Source organism: Eucalyptus grandis, chromosome 8 (genome assembly GCF_016545825.1).
Source record: "Eucalyptus grandis isolate ANBG69807.140 chromosome 8, ASM1654582v1, whole genome shotgun sequence".
Classification (NCBI taxonomy): Eukaryota; Viridiplantae; Streptophyta; class Magnoliopsida; order Myrtales; family Myrtaceae; genus Eucalyptus; species Eucalyptus grandis.
The window spans coordinates 58,089,374-58,105,622 of NC_052619.1; the positions used below are offsets into that span (position 1 = coordinate 58,089,374).

The 16,249-nt window shown below is 40.7% G+C and overlaps 3 protein-coding genes across 4 annotated transcripts; 2 read left to right on the plus strand and 1 right to left on the minus strand.

Moving 5' to 3' along the window:
• Positions 1–301: 301 nt before the first annotated feature.
• On the minus strand, positions 302–2,771 carry LOC104415322. Of its 2 annotated transcripts, none has more exons than XM_010026603.3 (5): positions 2,171–2,771; positions 1,989–2,039; positions 1,559–1,692; positions 916–1,016; positions 302–714 (listed from the first exon to the last, which is right to left on the minus strand). In XM_010026603.3, exons 1-5 carry the CDS (start codon positions 2,642–2,644, stop codon positions 590–592), a joined length of 885 nt encoding a protein of 294 aa, XP_010024905.2. In that variant the 5' UTR covers positions 2,645–2,771; the 3' UTR covers positions 302–589. The 2 variants fall into 2 exon arrangements, with proteins under 2 accessions (XP_010024905.2, XP_010024903.2); XM_010026601.3 differs by having other exon boundaries at positions 302–771; positions 2,171–2,767.
• A 5,022-nt stretch (positions 2,772–7,793) lies between these two features.
• LOC104417578 (transcription factor MYB1) lies at positions 7,794–9,746 on the plus strand. Its single transcript, XM_010028831.3, has 3 exons — positions 7,794–7,893; positions 8,739–8,868; positions 9,308–9,746. Exons 1-3 carry the CDS (start codon positions 7,794–7,796, stop codon positions 9,744–9,746), a joined length of 669 nt encoding a protein of 222 aa, XP_010027133.2.
• A 2,169-nt stretch (positions 9,747–11,915) lies between these two features.
• LOC104415323 lies at positions 11,916–13,362 on the plus strand. The gene is made up of 4 exons (XM_010026604.3): positions 11,916–12,099; positions 12,231–12,464; positions 12,588–12,827; positions 13,042–13,362. Exons 1-4 carry the CDS (start codon positions 12,094–12,096, stop codon positions 13,093–13,095), a joined length of 534 nt encoding a protein of 177 aa, XP_010024906.2. The 5' UTR covers positions 11,916–12,093; the 3' UTR covers positions 13,096–13,362.
• Positions 13,363–16,249: the final 2,887 nt, after the last annotated feature.

Below are 16,249 nucleotides of genomic sequence, written 5' to 3' on the forward strand. Positions count from 1 at the left end.
TTCCTGTCGACACATTTTCCTTTCTAGATCTCCCCTATCCCTTCGATCAGATGCTTCAAGTAGATGGACACCTTTACAGACCATATATTCTGACCACAGACAGTTGATATACTTTTACGATATCACTTCTTCTCCAATGATGAGGAGATCTCAAGTCATCTGACTTTGAGGATGATCTGAAGAACCAAGGTCACAGAAAGTGATTGGACCGATTTCTTATACTTCCTGAGTAGCTTGTCTTAACTACGATGTCTGAATATACTAACCTTTTAAGCCCATAACTTAAAAGAAATGCTATGCATAAAGCCAAAGGATAGTTTTCTATGCATACTTGAGTATCAAAAGAATGGCAACCAGGAATAACTCCGGCTACTACCGTCATGAATATGTAAGCAGTGAATTGAGCTATCACCTTCATCTTCAGAGCAATGGACAAAATAAGGTTGAAGAAAACAATCTGCACTTGACATTATTCCCACTGAGCATGACAGGAGAGACATTCTATGGAGCCTGCTATATCTTCAACCGACAAAACAGACCATCTTTACTGATGTTGATTTTCTATACACTTCATGGATAATTAGGAAGCTTATAGTTCTACCCTATCAATTCCAGTCTCATCCTCATTCTCTGGGCTGAACTCACCTCGAGAAATCATATTGATGAATGTTTTTGTTGCCTGACCAACAGCACGAGATGTTTTCTCTGCAGCCCCTGCAACAACAGGTTGTAACGAGATAATTGGCAGGCTAGCTCTCTCTTGAATCATTGCTGCATTAAGCATTTGGTGAACATAAATCAGACATTCCGAAAACAAGCAATCACAAAGTTATTTTATTTTAGGAGGTCTTTTTTTTTTTTTTTTTTCTGGGGGGGGGTGGTGGGTTCAAATAAAGAGGAAGGGTTAAGACATACATATGGTCTGTTCTCGAGCAACGGAACCGATCTGTCTAATTCCAGCTTCTGCAGCCTGCACAGCTTGAGCTGATTTGTTCACTCCATCAGCTATCTCCTGGCTAAAAAGAGGAGAAAGGAAAAGGAAAAATCACCCACAATTGACCTATGTCATGTCAATAACAAAAAACAGCTAACGAGAGGAGAAGAATTACATGTTTCAAATGTTCATCTACATGAACCTATAATCAAGAATGCTGATCTTAAAAGAACACTTCGCACTGATCATTCATCAGGCAGGACACACATTCACTTGATTCTATCAAAGCATGACTTACCTTAACATTCAGCATAAAACATCTTGATTATTGAACTATTATCATACACGAATTTAGCTCTCTATTCATTCTTCTGCTTGAAGCACTTCAAATGTCATTTTCTTACTGTTTTAATAAGGATGCCTCAGCATGAACTTCACCACAAAAGTCCAGACGAAGTTTGAGAACTCAACAACATCGCTTGATATGCATGTGACAGTATAATGAGAAGCTAAATGCATGGGATTCCCTTAATTGTTGATGAAATTAGTTTGAATGCACCATATGGTGTATGGATTAGCTACTTATACCAACACGACTTTAGCTCAAATAAGAGCACATATCACCTCAAATCGCTCAGCTCCAGGGTAAGATCACTGATCTCCATGCCTGAGAGCCTAATAGCAGCCATCGTGCTTGGTAGCTCCTCCCGTGCTGTATCCGCCAGTTTGGAAAGAGATGTTGCAGCTCTTCCCATGGCCTATGAAGGTATGATAACAAAGAATTGCAAAAATTATGCAAGATTTAAACATAGACCAGATACCTTCTATCTAGATTCTTCAGTGCATCGAAATCGATTACTATATAACGTTTTATTTTTCATCCATTAAACAACTTCAAGAAAATCATCAATATAGACCATTCCCAAGAATCCATTCCACACATGCTTTAAGAATTCAGTGGTCAAATTTAGATCAAAGCACAACAATCCATACACAGGCCGAACATAACCACATATAAGCGGCACATAATCTTGATCGCAATCAGCTATCTTACACATAATGTCGGAACAGCGGCGACGACAAGGCTCGTGAACGCAACAGAAGTCTGCACGAATCAGATCCCAAACTTCAGCTAAGGAACACGCCTCAGTGGCGCAATAAATTTCAAAACTTTCGGCCGAAAAAGCACAAAATAAAATGACCCAGAAACGGAAAAGAAGAAAGAAGAACAATTACAGTGCAGGCGATGAAGGCCAAGAGAAAGAAAGCCTGATCGCTCAAGCTCAGCTTGGCAACAGGCGACGAAGGAACGATCTTGGGGCTCCCGACTTGCACGTTCCATTCGCTCGGCGACTCCTCGATACTGGGTTGGCGCGAATCGGAGACGAAACCGGTCGTCTTGGTGGCGGCGGCGGCGGCCGGCCGGGCAGAACCGAATCGGCTTCGAGAGCGGAGGGCGAGGGGGGGATAGGGCTTGATCTTGAACCGAGAGGCCGAAAAGAGGAACTGGGGTTTCCCGATTGAATTGGACAGAGGGTAATTGGTGAAGCAAGATGGAGACTGAACCGTGAGGATTTGGGATTGCATTTGGGGAATCCTCAGAATCTGGAACTGCATAAGAGGAATGGGGAATGTTGGGTTGCACGGGAAAAGGTAAAAGAACAGTCTTGAAAAAATGGGAGATTTTATATTTTTAAGCTTATGATTCATTTCATGGGATGCCCCCCACCCAAAGAAAAAATTTATTTTGCAAGTTATTGTGACTCTTTGTTGGTGTTGTAATATCAGTCACCAGGAAAAGAACAAGAGACATGGGCATTTGAGATGGACTTGTGAGCTGTTTTCTTTTTCCCCCTCATTCTCGTTTTGTGTCCTCAGTCCTGTCTCGCTCCTACTCAGCTTTTCATTATCCAAAAACTTGGGAGGGGTCCTGGGCTTTCCTGCTCTGTTGGGGAGGCCTAAGAGAGAGAATTATGAAAAATGATGCAATTATAAAATTCTTGTTAAGAACTGCTTCTTATGTTGTGCCTACATATTCGATGTCTTGCTAAATTTTGGTGAGGACAGTTGGATTATGAATCTAGGGTGCACGGGAAGAACTGGTAGAAGACTCAATGTGGCAAAATCTTGAGGGTGGTTTGGGGTTAAGTTTGTCTCAGTTCATTTAGGCCCTCCTTGCCAAGTTAGCTTGGAGTATAAAGCAGAGTCCATCTATATTTTGGGTCCAGGTTTTGAAGGGCTTGTATTTCCCAAATTGCAGCTTTATGGAGGTTAGAAAGGAAGGGAAGATGTCCCGGGGTCGGAGCAACATTCTTGAAGGGAGAGATCTCATAAAAGAAGGGGCTTTATGGCAGATATCTGATGGCAACTCTGTTAAAGTTTCGATAGGTAGATGCTTAAAGAACAGCTTTTGTCGTGAACTGCATCATACAGATCTTGAGCAAGTTGATAGAAGCCTCACAGTTGATTCATCGCTTGACAGTGGTCTTGAAAATTAGAACCTTGATCCTATTAGAGATCACCTGAGTAGGGAAGAACAAGACCTGGTTTTACAAAATCAGATTCACTGGAGCAGAATTGAAGACAGAATGATCTGACCCCGGAAAAGAAATGGTGAGATCTATCAAGTCAGCTTATCGTGTCGCCATGCAGAGGAAAAATGAACTAAAGCCCCTCCAAAGCTCTCCCGTTCTGACATTGACAGCAGCGTTTGGAGAACTTTTTGGAGCAAAGACTGCCCACCTAAAGTCAAACTCTTCTTGTAGAGGTTGTGCTCTGGGGCTGTAGCTTCTGCATAGAATTTACATAAGAGAAGGATTGAGCTGTTTCCTGATTGTGTTTTCTGTCACGAAGTGGAATCCATGGAGCACATGATTCTGTCCTGTAATTGGTGATGCAATTGGTTTGGGAGCTTGGGGCTACGAGTGGAAAAAGAATCAGCTTCTGCTTTTGGTCAATGGCTAGCTCCCATCATTAATGATTAATCCTTATCAAAAGCCGGTAAAATTTAGTTGCTGAGAAATTTCTCAGGACGGTGGCTTTCTGCTATTGTTATTTGTGGAAGGGAAGGAACGAGGCTATTTGTAAGTGGAAGAATCCTGACCATTTGTGTCACTTTCCTGATCAAAAGGGAAATCTTGCAAGCTAATGAGTGCGCGCATGCAAATTTGAACAACAGAAGGCAATCGACTGCCCCTGGTGAGAATCATACCGCAACGAAATGGTGTAAACCTAAAGGTGATAAGATTAAAGTCAACTGTGATGAATCTTTTCAAGCTGAGAATGAAGTGGCTGCTATTGGCGTTCTCTCAAGATATTCTTTGAGGTAAATTCTGGGAATCCTGAATAAAAAGATGCTCTAGCTGTCTGGTTTGGCATTAGTCTGAACAGGAGCAACATTGGGAGAAAGTGTGCATTGAGATGGATTTTGAGGTGGTTTTTAGAGACGTCACTGATAAGAATAGAGCTAAGTATTAGTATGTACTTGTAAGTGAGTTGTATTAGAGAAATCTCACATGAGAATTATTTGGTGTAGGGTAATTAATCTATCATAATTAACTCATAATTCATTGACTTAAACTTTTAAGTGAAGGTGATCCAATTTGATATATTACAGGCTCAGACTTGGGCTCCCTCTTGACGATCTCTATGCGTTCCTAATACTAAAAAGTCTTTAAAATTCAATCCAATTTGTAGAGATGCTAAATCAGTGCGCCCATCAAAAAATTCTTTCCTTTAGTGAGGGGATGTGTTTATAGAGGGACTTAACTCCCCCATGAAATGTAATTTCTAATGTTTTATAAGTAACGAGGCATCTCTTGTTCTGATCAAAAACAAAACATTGACCTCTGACTTCAAATGGCCCAAGAGGCTTGGAGTTGGCTAAGTTGTCACGTGCCTGAAACCCTTTTATGCAAAAGGGAAGGGAAAAACAAAACATTGACCCTTTTATGCTTGGATTTTAAAGTGTTGGATATAAGATGATGACTGGTTTTATCTTACGAGTATTTCAATGATTCTTGTTGAGAAACTAATTAAAAGAATAACAAATTTCAATATGTTGATTGTACATGATACTTTGAATATTGAAATATTTCAAATTAAGTATGCTTAACAAGTGTCTCGAGATACTCGTTAACAAGACCCTTATTTTTATTTTTAGTTAAGAGAGATAGGCGTAACAAATTCAGTCTGAAAAGGAATATGTCTGGCCGCATCTACCGAGAAATTAATCTGCACTGGAGAAAAACCTCAAATCCTCTCTCTCTCTTTCTCTCTCAATGCCCCATCCTTGAAAATCCAGGCTCACGGGCAACAACAAAGCTAAAGGCATCAGGCTTCAACAACTTGACAAACCACTATCATAGCCAATGGCGAAACTAGGGGCATCAACCTTCAACACGACTCACTCTCTCTCCCTCTCTCGCTCCCCTTGGAAGTGGCGATGATTGACTTCGAGCTCCTTGTCGTCTGTACCGCTCAAGCTTAAGCATCTCACAAGCATTATCCAAGCTCCTTGCTGTGGCTATCGATGGATTGAGGTCGTCGGTGATGACAAGTAGTAGGCCTCGACTTTCCGCAATCTCCTCGTCATTCATTCAGAGACACAGCATGGGAGGTCCTAGACTTGGAAGAACACTACCTTCTACCGAGCATGAGGCATTGTGCAAAACTTTGGGCATTCTACTTTGTCAAGTGATACAAAAATTAGAGAATGCAACCCATTCGAATGCTACTCCTTTAGTGGCTGCAACTCAATTGCATGTGTGAAAGATCAACTTAATCTTCCCTCTACCAGCCTTGAAGTTAGTGTAACAGAAGAAAAGAAGAATTTTCAAGTTAGTATAACAGAAGTAAAGAAAGATTGTGCTCAAATCCATAACTCATAACTAAATTATTTGAAACTTTGGTTAAAACTGAAGTGTGAAAACAGATTTACAAGCTAATATGAGAGACTTTTATTGAGTGCTTGAATACACCCATTTTATTGTTGGTAGATTTTCTAAATCAGTCTTGTCATCCTAACATTACTCTTTTTCATTTGATCTTGCAAGCATGTTTAGAGAGAGAGAGAGAGAGAGAGAGAGAGAGTTAGCTTGATTGCACATTTCCAAACCATATATGAAATGTAGCTATCAAGAAGCAAAACAAACCCAAACTCGTTATTAATGATGCCGGCATTTAAAACCTTTCGCCAATTTTCAGTCCCAAGTCCACACTCCCATCAAATGGTCCCCCATATAATATCGATTGCAAAGGCAATTTGGCAAGCAGGACAAGCAACGAAAGTCACCGTTTGCCCCCTCTTAGATTCATCATCATTTCTGCCCACGGGTAGTGAAGGAAGGGCCATCAGTGACCAGTACAGTATCACGTGGAGATTCAGTACATTTAACCCATCTGGGCAAGACAATGTATGTCATCCATGAAAAAGAGAGAACTAAATGTGGTCATTATGGACCAAAATCAATCATTGAAGCCACTCCCAATTGAATGACATTTCACTGCTCCAACAAAAGGAATGAAAAAGGCTTATGAATCGACTCGTTCAACACTAAAAGGTAAAAAGCAAAACCAAGTCTTACTAAAAGAGCGCGTAAAACCGCAATACTAATTGATAACTATTGTCTAGAATTTGTTACCGATGAGTCCCCAGATTAGCTAGGTTTGTTCAAATATGCATGTACCAGAAATCCTGGGGCTCATAATTGTTGACTTCATGCTGCTCATTCATCATTCAGGCGGCACTATTTGGTGCCAGCTGATCGATAAGGATTGTCGGAATGCAGATTAATTTGGACAAGGATGAAAATCAAGAATTGTTTGCGCCCAGTGTCCTCGTAAGAGGATTAATTGAACCATTTCAGTGGCATCAGAACTACCATGACAAAAAGAAATCTGTACTGCTTTTTTTGGATGTTTAACCGCACTATAAGTGGAAAGAATGCTGGGACTTGCCCCCTGGGCAATTTCTTCTTGTCTTTATCTCCAGGTCCAACCGATGATCATGAGCAAGAAAGGAAATCTTGAACTAGCTCTATGCGTCATTGTTGTTTGGCGGCACATGATAATTGCTTTATGTGATCAAGGTTCCCACAAGGATGATGTCTCCTGATATCATAAAATTTTGCTCAGAAATATGCTGCAAGATATGCTTGCTATGCGTTAACGTAACTTCTGTTGACATATTATCAGAGAAAACACTGGCATAGTACAGATTTCTTAGTTGAATGCAGTGAATAAGTGAAGGACATTCTGTGGCCTGTACCATACTTTGATTATGAGCATTCTGTGTCGGTTGAATAATGTCTTGAGCTTGAGTTCATTGTTGAATTGCTTGCAATCTGACTATCCCTAAATGACAGGAATCAATTTAGAGAGAACACACATTGCAGCAGATTAGGTGCATAATGTTGTTGTAATCTCTTTGGATCGTACTAGTGAGTTCCCGATATTTGTGCTATCTGTGGCCATTGGCCGCATTGACCGAAATATGTGATCCTTATGTGTTCTCTTTACTCTTCCCAGGGTGCTGTTCCCAGCATCTTCGTGTAAAAATATCAAGTAATTGAATCAATGCAGGGCTGGCATTTAAGAACTTCGAAAAGGAAGGACCACGGGGTTGATGTGAACTTGTGCTTGTGTGATCAGTCCAGCTGAGTAAAGCTGCCTGATCTTAAACTCATGTAAAGCCATAGAACAAATAGAAAGCAGATGGGCCAGTGACCAAATGGCTATAGAATCAGTCTAAACTATATATCTATTTTGGCATTGTAAACCAAGTACAAAACGGCACATGCCGATTCACTAGTCAGTATATAACATCCATTGAAGTCTCTGGTTTAAGGGTGTGAGAGAGATGGGTGGTGTGGCATGGACTGAGGAAGAAGACCATTTGCTCAAGAGGTGTATAGAGCAATACGGTGAAGGGAAGTGGCATAGAGTCCCTCAATTAGCCGGTAATAATGGCAAATCTTTGGTCTATACTATGCTATGCTCGAATGCACAATCACTGTAATAGTAGGTTGAATTCAGCTGTGACTATTGTTTGGAATGCCTTTCTTGTGAATAATTATCTTTTGAGCTACATGGTTTCTTTTCTTTCCTTAAAATGTGTTGAATTGAAAGTACATTTTAAAGTAGATTTGCAGAAAAATTTTGCCCTTCTTTGCAACCGTTCATATGATATTGAGATTATTCTTTTTAGGTTTCTGAGAAATGGTACCAGTCTCAATTTACAGTCAAGAAGGGATATTCCTAAAAAAGTCTTGATTTGGTGTAAAAATTAGGTTGGGGAAGGTCCAAGAACAGTCCAAAGTTGAATTTCGATGGAGGCATGTAGGTTGAACCTATATGGCTATATTATTCTGGTCTGACCCTGTGCAGGAATCTCAAAATCATCAAGCTACGGTCAAGTCGATATCGTAAACCCATATTGATCTGTAACATGTTTATATTGCAATCTATTATGATAATGAGAGAGGCCGCTTATTGGTCATATGGAGACTCCAAACTCTCATATTAGCACCACAAGAAAGTAGCTTTATTCATGCATTATCCAGGAAGGATGTCTTAGAATGTTGCAGATTTCGTTAGGAATTAAACTGCAGGTATCTTTCATTCGTTGCTAAGAACAGTATGCTTTCACATGAAGACTTCATGTCTCTTTTTTTGAACAAACATGAAGACTTCATGTTAAACCTCCACAAATACATCCGGAAATTATGGCTGATGTTCTAGTTGCAATTAGCAGAAGTGAGCACTGAATTTACTAGCTTCTGCTTTAATGGCTATTGTGTTTAAGGACTGAACCGGTGCCGCAAGAGCTGTCGACTGAGATGGCTAAACTACCTCCGGCCAAACATCAAGAGAGGGAGTTTCACCGAGGAGGAAGTGGATCTTATCATCCAGCTCCACAGTCTCCTGGGCAACAGGCAGGCAACAGAGATATATCTCTAATGAATTCAAAAACTGTTCTCTGAATGGGAATATCAAAATTCAGGACGGCTATATGCCAATATGCTATATAGGTTTTTCATGTGCACATTTCAGTATGCTTTTGCTTTCATCTCATTTTCGTTATAGCATGTTGCATTAGAGCCTGTAATTAATGTTTATCGAGCATGAAATCTGTACTATTTTCCCACGTGATGCTCACGTGTACAAGCAGCCTTTAGGGTATGTATGAGCCACGCAGGCTGAAACAAGACTCAAAAATATAAGCTGAAAATCAGTAAGAACGTGGATATAAAAGGACTTCGATTAGATTTTAAGAGTGGCTCTAAGACTTCTGACTAGATTTTTTATTAACCATCACAATAGAACAAGAATTTAGTGTTGTCATCAGTCAGAGAAATGGATTTAAGTTTTCAGGTGGTCGTTGATTGCGGGTAGGCTTCCCGGGAGGACCGCCAATGATGTGAAGAACTACTGGAACTGTCACCTTAGCAAGAAGCTGGATCCCCAGCAGATCAGCAACCATGAAGACAACGACCTGAACACGAGCCAACCGAGGGACTTCGCCTCATCATCAGGAGGCTGGACACAGCCAACAACAGTTGCTCTTAAAGCTCCAAGCTCAGCGCATGGCCCAATGCCAGAAGAAATTGGCACTTCACCATCACCACCACCAAAGTTGTATGCTGATCAGGATGAACTCAACAATAGTAATCCTCCATTCTTTGAAGAGGATGGGCATGTTCTTGGAGATCTGGGCATGGACTTGCAGTTTGATGGGTCAGCTGGGTTGATGCAAAGCAGCAACCAGTGGGATTGGGATGACTTGATTTCTGACTTGGATCTTTGGGGGTGAATCTTTTGTAACGTCGCAGCAAAATTTGACTATGGTGAGAATAAGCATGGAATTTGTGTAACGATCACAAGCTTATATGAGTGATCTTACTTATTAGTGAGTCTTTAGGTAAGACGGATTGTAAATTAAAATAACTTGGTTTGGTTTAGTTTTTAAAATTGCACTTAATTTCCCTCTTGATTAGAAATCAAAACTTGAGAACTATTTTCCATTTTCTATTTTCTTGAAAATATGTTTGACAGATGAAAATGAGAATATTATTTAACTCAATTTTCTTGTCATGTACATTAGAATTGTACTGAAATTGAGTTATGAAATTATTGTCCTAATTATTTGTTATAAGCAGTTCCAATGTTCATTCAATACTGAAGACTATTTCATTTGCTTGATAAATATATATTCCGTGAGTTTTGGTCTTTAGCATGTGAGTAATTATGATTTTCTTTTTTTATCAAACTTTCCTAGCGAGGTCGGTCCAAAATGTCATTTTGTGAGATTTGTCAGTGTGGCTGGCCGGTTTGACTTCTCAGTCACTCAAAAAGTTGCACTCTGTTTTATCGGAAAAACTCAGAAAAAATTGAAACAATTCCCAAGGAACACCGCAAGAACTGCGAGTCGTATGGGTTGGCAGGTGGCATTGGGCCATTGCACATGGCCCCATGCGTTTTGGACAAAGTCAATTGCACATCTCTCCATGTGAGGAATCCCCATTCTGATTGGCTTGACTCTCTCTTCCTTCGCATTCCCAAAAATCTTTGAGTCATGCACCCATTAATTTGTGGTTTTTTGCTATTTGAACGTAGTTAGCGAGTATCTCGAGTTGCTTCTTAAGTATATTTTACTCAAAGCAATTTTATTTTCAATATATTGATGGGTACAATCAATGTATCGCAGACTTTAAATTTTTCTTAATTGGGTCGATTAACCAGCATTTCTTGGACGGCACTCATTGACAAAATCTCTCATTGATAATATGGTCAATGGAGTTCATGTACTTACTTAAAACTCATCATGCTTAAATATGTATTTAACATGTTAATGTATCCTATAGTTGCGGTAGTAATAATTGTGCCATCAAATTGGAAGTTTGTGTTAGTTGAAGTACTAACATTTTATAGCTGATTGATTTTCTATAAAGACTGTCAATGTTTAGAAAAGTTAGAACCGACCTTCACGTCTCATAATCATCAAAGGTACATGTTAATCAATTTGGCATGCCATGAGAACATTTTCAATATCCATTTTATGCAATTTCTCTAAAAGAGCCTTCTTTTCCAAGAAAGATGTGATCCCTAACATCTTCAATTGGATCTATTTGTATTTCATCATAAAAGCAAGGTGAGTGGAAAATTGAGGAGCAAACTTCCTCAAATAGGTAGGCCTTTCTAATACAAATTTGTTGCGTATGGCCCTCTACGTGTAATCTCAATAGGAGAATTGAGTTTAGATTAAGCTGGGTTGGATATGACTTGTATCGAGCTAAATGAGAATGCATCGAACTTTGATGTGCGGCCCTCTCTTAAGTTAGTTCATTTTGGCTGTCTCAACTCGACCAGCTTAAGGCAGGTTTTAGATCCACGATAATCTTGAGAGTAAAAAAGAATGCGAAAAACAAGACCTAATTTTCAGGAAAGATTAAGAGAATCAGCAACAAAATTGTCAGGTTTCTATTTCACACGTCGATTGAATGGCAACGAGATTAGGACACCTTTTTAGGGGGGGTCAAAAGCTGCACTCAAATCTAAGCAAGTCCGTGTTTCTACTGTTTGAGGATTGAAAACCTGTAGAACTCTGGTCACCTCCATCTGTTGTCTGCGCCGTGAACTCAGGGAAAAAGAACTCCCCATGCACATGCGCGCTCTCTCTCTCTCTCTCTCTTCTTCTCTCTCTCTCAGAGGACATGGATGTCTGGTCTGGTCTGGTCTGGTCTTCAAGTTAAAGAGCTACTATAACTCTTTTGCGAGATTTCTCTTTCCTGTTTTGAGCAGTACAGCCTAGAGTTTCACCCTCTTTTACATCTATCCTTCTATCTACCTACCGCTCACCCTACAGACCTTGGGACAAGGGCCTCAACCTCAAGCAAGAAAGCCTTTCTTAATCCATAGTTAATTCAGACCCCCACAAAAAGAAAAAGGATAAGAGAGAAAATCCAATGCAGAGTTAAAAAGAAAGATCAAACCCCACAGCTTTCTCTGGGCTCTCCCTTGCACCCAAAAGGTTCAACCTTTTCCCCATCCGAAGCTCAGAAAATTCCAACCTTTTCTTGGCTGCTACTGCTTCTTCTTCTTCTTCTTCTTCTTCTTCTTCTGCTGCTGCTGCTGCTGCTGCTGTGAAACAACCACCACCGATGGATGTGAGGGCCCATTCTTCACAACCCTTGAACTTTCTGTTGTTGTTCTTGAAACATTCTTGCACTGTCACACAGTCTCTCACATTCTTTTTGCTTTTGCTGTTTTTGTGCTTTTTGGGTATATTCTATCCCAGGAGTACTACTGTAGGAAGAGTGGGCAGATACCAGCATTTGGTGACTGGGACCATGCAAATGAACTGCCGATAACGCGGTACTTCGAGTGCGCAAGGCAAGCGGGCTTGCTCCGATTCAGCTCTTCTTCCGGGGAATCCGATCGCGCTCGCAGGAGCGGCGATTTATATGCGGTCGCCGCTGCTGCTGCTGGCGACGGGCACAAGTTCTCTCGCTCCATGGCACCTCATAAAAAGGTTCAGAATTCGACTTCTCTTTCTGTTTCAGGCCATTGATCCAACATGAGATCTTTCTTCTTGTCTTTTTCGTGTCGAGAAGCTACACCGCGCGTCTGAACTGCGTGCGAATATCTGTTGCAGGCGAGAACGAGAGAGACGCGAAACGTGCAACTGAAGGAGCAGAGAAAGACAGGGAGAGTCATTTGCGAGATTAATGAACCTCCGAGGAAGCAACGCCTCATGCCACAGTCACAACACAGTGCCCACCATCTTCATCATCGTCATCTTGAGTTGCCCATGAAGTTGAAGCCTTCAAAATCGAGAGCTGTTGATGAAGATCTCTACAAGATCCCTCCTCATCTCCTCCACACTACCAAGAGGGTTAGTTCCGATTCTTATCATAGGAGAAAAAATGTACATTTTTTTTTTGTGGAAATCCTGGTAAACGTTGACATCTTGACCATCTCTTCCATGGTAAATTTCAGCCCAAATTATTGCAACCTTGATGAAATTGTATGTTGGGTTTAGACAGATGTCTTTTTTGAACGTGACATTAATGCCGAAATGTCTGTTTTCCTTTTGCTTTCTTCTGCAGAAAAAGGTGCTGGGATTTTTCTCAAGGTGTCTGGTCCCGGCTTGTACTGCCTAGAGCTTTGGCAATAGATGACTTTCAAGATTCTCTGTCCAAAAGACTCGCCATGCATTTGTTAGGTTGGCAGCTCTAGCAGCACTAAGGCTGAAACTCGGGCCGATTTCATTCTGCCCAAAAACGAAAACGCAACTTTTGTATGATTTGAAATAGCTAGTCAAGACTATGAGTGGTATCAATGTAGAATTCTCAGTTTGGATCTTAAACAGTGCTCTTTCTTGTCCATCTTTTCCTCTCTTTTTTCATGGGATAAAAAGGAGAATTTTGCCCGGGGTGTGTATGACTTTTTGTTTCTTCCTCTTCATTTCTGAGGATGTAACTAGAGTGCATAGGCGTAAGCTTTTCATTATCAGAAGGGTTGGTTAGGTTGACTGAATTGAAAGGAGAAAGGTATAAGCAGTCTTCTAATAAGTAGAATAGTTATTAATACTGCTGGTCAACATTTAATCCATCAAGGATTAATATGATCCCCACATCGCATGAAGCACTAAACAACAAAGGCACTTGACGCTACATCCAAGCCACTCCGAGCGTTGAGTTTGGCACTAGTGCCACTCCTCTTCACCTATCTAATGGGAAATGCGAAGCCTAGATTCTTTCTTCGCCAGGGCTTAAGAAACATCGATTCCCCAAACCCTTCCATGGACCTATAGCTAGAGTCAAATTTACCTCACTGGATGGAACTTTGGTCATATAACAATTCAGCCTCAAACTTAGAAGCTCAACAGCCCTCTGCTAATGACGATTGACGCCACAAGAGGATTCTTTCCTTAATGTTCAGGCAAACTTGCACTTAATTTCTCAAGCACCAGTCCTATGTCAAAATCTGTTGTATAAAGAAAGGAGCATCATCAGTCTGAGAAAGCAAATTGGGATTTCGTGCTTAAGTCTTGGTATCGATGCCCATTTGTCACTCGTTTGATGAAATATCAAACCTTGAGTGTGCTAATAAGGACAAGTGCCGAATGTTCCTGTTACACGAGATCAGGCATATCATTGGGTAATAAAAGTGGCTAAACTGAAAAATTTATAGATAAATGCACGTGTAGCATGAATTTTAAGTCAATATGAAAATGGTATGAAAAAAGTCGTACTAGAGCAAGACAATAACACTCCTTCAAGGTTGATGCTGACTGAACAGAAAGTGTGTAACAAGCTGAATCATAAATAAGCTCTACCAAGGATTGCCAAGCATTTGGAACCGAGTTTCCTCCTCCCTTTCTAGTAACAAAATAAAGCAGAAGTAGGACCAAACTGAGAGTTAGCCGCATAAACAAAGATGGATCTGTGAATTAGAAATACAAGTCTCCTATATTCATAGGAAAAAATGGGATGATTTCAAATTGTTCAATTGGGCTGGGGACCATCTTCACTAGTGCATGCTTTCAAAATCCTCCTTTATACCAAGAAGCTCCATCCTTTCCCCTAGAAGCAGAGGGTAACCTTGAAAAGTGGGAGAACACCTAGCAAACTTGTCCAACGAGTCAAACAGCGACATGTAAGGATTAGCCTAGCTGATCTACATTAACATTTCTGATTGAATTGAGAAGAAATCGAGGATGTGGTCCACTTTTTTCTTATGTAACGATACTAGAGTCGAACAGAGAACTTTGCCATTAATTAAACCTCCCTGTAAAATCCATGCACATTCGATATATAAAATGAAACTTTCTCAATGTATTTGCTCCACCAAACTCCCTTGCATGGGCTAAAAATTCCTCTAAGCTGTATAGAATTCTGGTAATGAATCTGGAAAATTTTGGTTTTGAAGCTGTCTGGAAAAGAAAGGGTATTCACAAAAGGCGACTGTACATGAGCTGAGTGAAAAACTAGTCATTCTCTGACGCTACTTGCATGATTTTCTTGAAAGTAGCCTTGCTTTGAGCACTCGCAGCTGCCATGCTGCTCACAGTTAGGGTCAAGAGCAGACCACAGGCATCCCCGTTACTCCTAATTTTCTTTAGTGTTCGGGTCACAAGAACAGATCTCGTCCAGAGTAGCCAAGTGACTCTCCTTGCTTTGTTCAGGTCTGATTTCCCCTAATACCTTAAGCCAGACAGGAACAGCACCAAAGTCCCTTAATTACTCAATTGCGTCTTTCATTGCAAGACAATGTCACAAGACCCATCATCCACACAGATGCGTTTCACTCTCCTCTGGAGCATCTCACTAGTGGCTTGTGCCTGGATGGCATTCTTTCTGTCCTTGGTAAGATGAAGCAGTTTGTACATTGAAGAAGAAGCATCGATGATAGCTACAATGTTCCTTTCTCCGATGACATTGATCAGAGGACTGATTGCCCCTTCTCCAATCAGACGCCTGTTCAAATTGAGGGTCGATAGTTCAGACAGAGCTGACGGCAGCAATACTTCTTGTTTAAGCTGTCCTGGAGTTCAGCGACCCAACGAGGATCGATATAACAAATGGATTGTCCTTCATTAGCTCCTTGTTACTCTCGTGGACTTAGAGATTCAAAACTATGGCAGTCAATCCTCTTTGAGACCAGGATATTATCTGCCGCCTTGTTCAGGGAAAGTGGGTTTAACAATTTTTAGACCTGCTGATTCCCCAAAAGACTCACGAACTGAGGCTTGTCTGTTCGTTAGCTCTCAGAGTTCTTTAGCAGCCACTTTCTGATCATCCAGGGTGGAGGACATTTTGTCAAGGATTCAAAAAAATCTTTGTTGCAGTCACCGGCTGTCTTCCCCTCGTCCTCAGTCAAGTTTGGTAGCTTAACTCCTTGCTCCTTGCAACATTTTACAATTAATGTCCAGGCCATACGATTTGGAGCAAGTCTAGCATTGCAAAGATGTTGCACGGTTTGAGGGCATCTCCTATGGCCCTATTCAGCCAGTCCTGAGTAGGAAGGTGATCAAATGTCTGGAAACAGCAAAAAAAAGAAAAAGGAAAAAAAGGAACAAAATGTGAGCCTGGTAATCACTCAAACAGGCCTGATGTGGCTAAGAACCCTAGGGTTGAGGAGAAAAAGGTTGGATAAAGGATTATCTCTAATTCCATATCTTAATTAATCAATGCTGCACTTATTTATTCGTAGATCAGAAAACCCTTCATCATATAAATACAATACCTTAGCAGAGAAGCTATATCAAGAAAATATTTGCCAATTACACGGGTCATTAAAAAGGAGATATGC